The 2,289-nt window shown below is 35.7% G+C and overlaps 1 protein-coding gene across 1 annotated transcript in view; it reads right to left on the bottom strand.

Moving 5' to 3' along the window:
- The window catches only part of LOC106476783 (serine proteinase stubble-like), a 12,206-nt gene extending 10,310 nt beyond the window's left edge, over positions 1-1,896 (bottom strand). Inside the window, exons 1-2 of the mRNA XM_022380544.1 lie at positions 1,607-1,896; positions 310-474 (exon numbers count right to left, since the gene is read on the bottom strand). Of these exons, the coding sequence (XP_022236252.1) occupies positions 310-474; positions 1,607-1,891 (450 nt within the window). The 5' untranslated portion in view covers positions 1,892-1,896. The remainder of the gene's footprint in view (positions 1-309; positions 475-1,606) is intronic.
- Positions 1,897-2,289: the final 393 nt, after the last annotated feature.

Genomic DNA, 2,289 nt, shown 5'->3' with positions numbered 1-2,289 from the left:
TAAAACTATTAACACGAAGTTTTACCAATCGTGTTTTACCAGCAGCTAAGGTTATTAACATCAAGTTTTACCAATCGTGTTTTACCAGCAGCTAAGGTTATTAACATCAAGTTTTACCAATCGTGTTTCACCGTTAGCTAAGGTTATTAACATCAAGTTTTACCAATCGTGTTTTACCACCAGCTAAGGTTATTTAAATGAAGTTTTACCAATCATCTAACGGCTAACCTTAAAATCACTAATTTGTTGAAATATAGAATCACATAAAGCTAGGATAAAATATTCGGATAAATAACATCAAATAACTACCTGCCAAGGCCATTTTCCGAAATCTGCATGACCATCCTTCGGTGGTGCAAGACTTCCAATAGTGGACCCCAGTAGTTGGCTTACTCCGCACTGCTTAGATGTTCGTTGGTGAGACAGGCAACATACCTCATACTCTCTACATCTGCGACACCTACCGACACATTCCTACAAACATGATCCTAAACATTACTCAGTGTAGAAACTACAGACATGTTCGTAACCATTACTTAGTGAAGAAACTACAGACATGTTCCTAAACATTACTCAGTGTAGAAACTACAGACATGTTCCTCAACATTACTTAGTGTAGAAACTACAGACATGTTCCTGAACATTACTTGGTGTAGAAACTACAAACATGTTCCTGAACATTACTTGGTGTAGAAACTACAAACATGTTCCTGAACATTACTTGGTGTAGAAACTACAAACATGTTCCTGAACATTACTTGGTGTAGAAACTACAAACATGTTCCTGAACATTACTTGGTGTAGAAACTACAAACATGTTCCTGAACATTACTTGGTGTAGAAACTACAAACATGTTCCTGAACATTACTTGGTGTAGAAACTACAAACATGTTCCTGAACATTACTCAGTGTAGAAACTACAAACATGTTCCTGAACATTACTCAGTGTAGAAGCTACAGACATGTTCCTGAACATTACTCTGTGTAGAAACTACAAACATGTTCCTGAACATTACTCGGTGTAGAAACTACAAACATGTTCCTGAACACTACTTAGTGTAGAAACTACAAACATGTTCCTGAACATTACTTGGTGTAGAAACTACAAACATGTTCCTCAATATTACTTAGTGTAGAAACTACAGACATGTTCCTCAACATTACTTAGTGTAAAAACTACAGACGACATTACTTAGTGTAAAAACTACAGACAACATTACTTAGTGTAAAAACTACAGACATGTTCCTCAACATTACTTGTTGTAGGAACTATCAAAATTCTCCTGAACAACACTTGGTTTAACATAGCTCGATTAACCCATATAATTACAGAAATGACTGTATTTACTTTGCGAAGCGTATTTAACATACTTACTCTTACACATATTGAAACTAAGTATTAACAATGATTGTTTATTTGTTGAATTTATGGTAAAGCTGTTCAAGGGCTATCTGCGCTAGCTGTCCCTAATTTAGTAGTAATAGATTCGATTAAATGTAACTAGTCTTAGTCCACCCCTAACAACTAATGGGATTTTCCGTAACATTATCGAATCGTGTTTCCCACAATTTTATTTCACATGTAACTTTATAGTTAACCCCTACCCTTCTCCGAGCATCAATTAAACCCATTCCATCTGTTACAATGTTCCTTTGACTACAGAGTGCTGCGGGTACACAAACACAAGTCTCATCCGTTCTTGCAGATTCCGGTAGATAATACCTGCTCCTTCGGTTGGGCCACCTCTGATTACCATGGTATCCAAAGGATAGTCGAAAATCGTCACCAGAGGTCACCATAATCAATATAAGCGGTATAATCAAGATAATGAATTGATTCATATCTGAAAAGAAAAACAAGTTCAGAGCTGAATATACCAGTCGTTTCATATATTGTGTTGGTATGTGTGGAGATACGCATATAAACATAAGCCATCTCCTTGTTCTATAGAATTTCTTTAAATAATGCCTTATAGTGGCTCAGGACTTAAACACAGAAATTCCTGGCTCGATCTCTTCAGCAGGCAAAGCTTAGGTGGTCCATGGTGAAGTTTTATTATGAGCAAAGGAATAAATAATAAAATACACTAATAACATTAGGATAACGATCATCGTCACATTCAGAGTGTTGTCTAGTTTAACACCTAATATAACTTTACATGAGACATTTTTAGTTTAACTCATAACATAACTCTTAGTTATGGTTATGTAACTATTTTCTCCACCTGCACCATTGATGAAAAAATATAGTTTGTAATCAGTATAACTCTATTCTACACCTGCAGCTC

Source organism: Limulus polyphemus, unplaced genomic scaffold (genome assembly GCF_000517525.1).
Source record: "Limulus polyphemus unplaced genomic scaffold, Limulus_polyphemus-2.1.2 Scaffold11563, whole genome shotgun sequence".
Classification (NCBI taxonomy): domain Eukaryota; kingdom Metazoa; phylum Arthropoda; class Merostomata; order Xiphosura; family Limulidae; genus Limulus; species Limulus polyphemus.
This window is presented reverse-complemented; position numbering and strand designations above follow the sequence as displayed.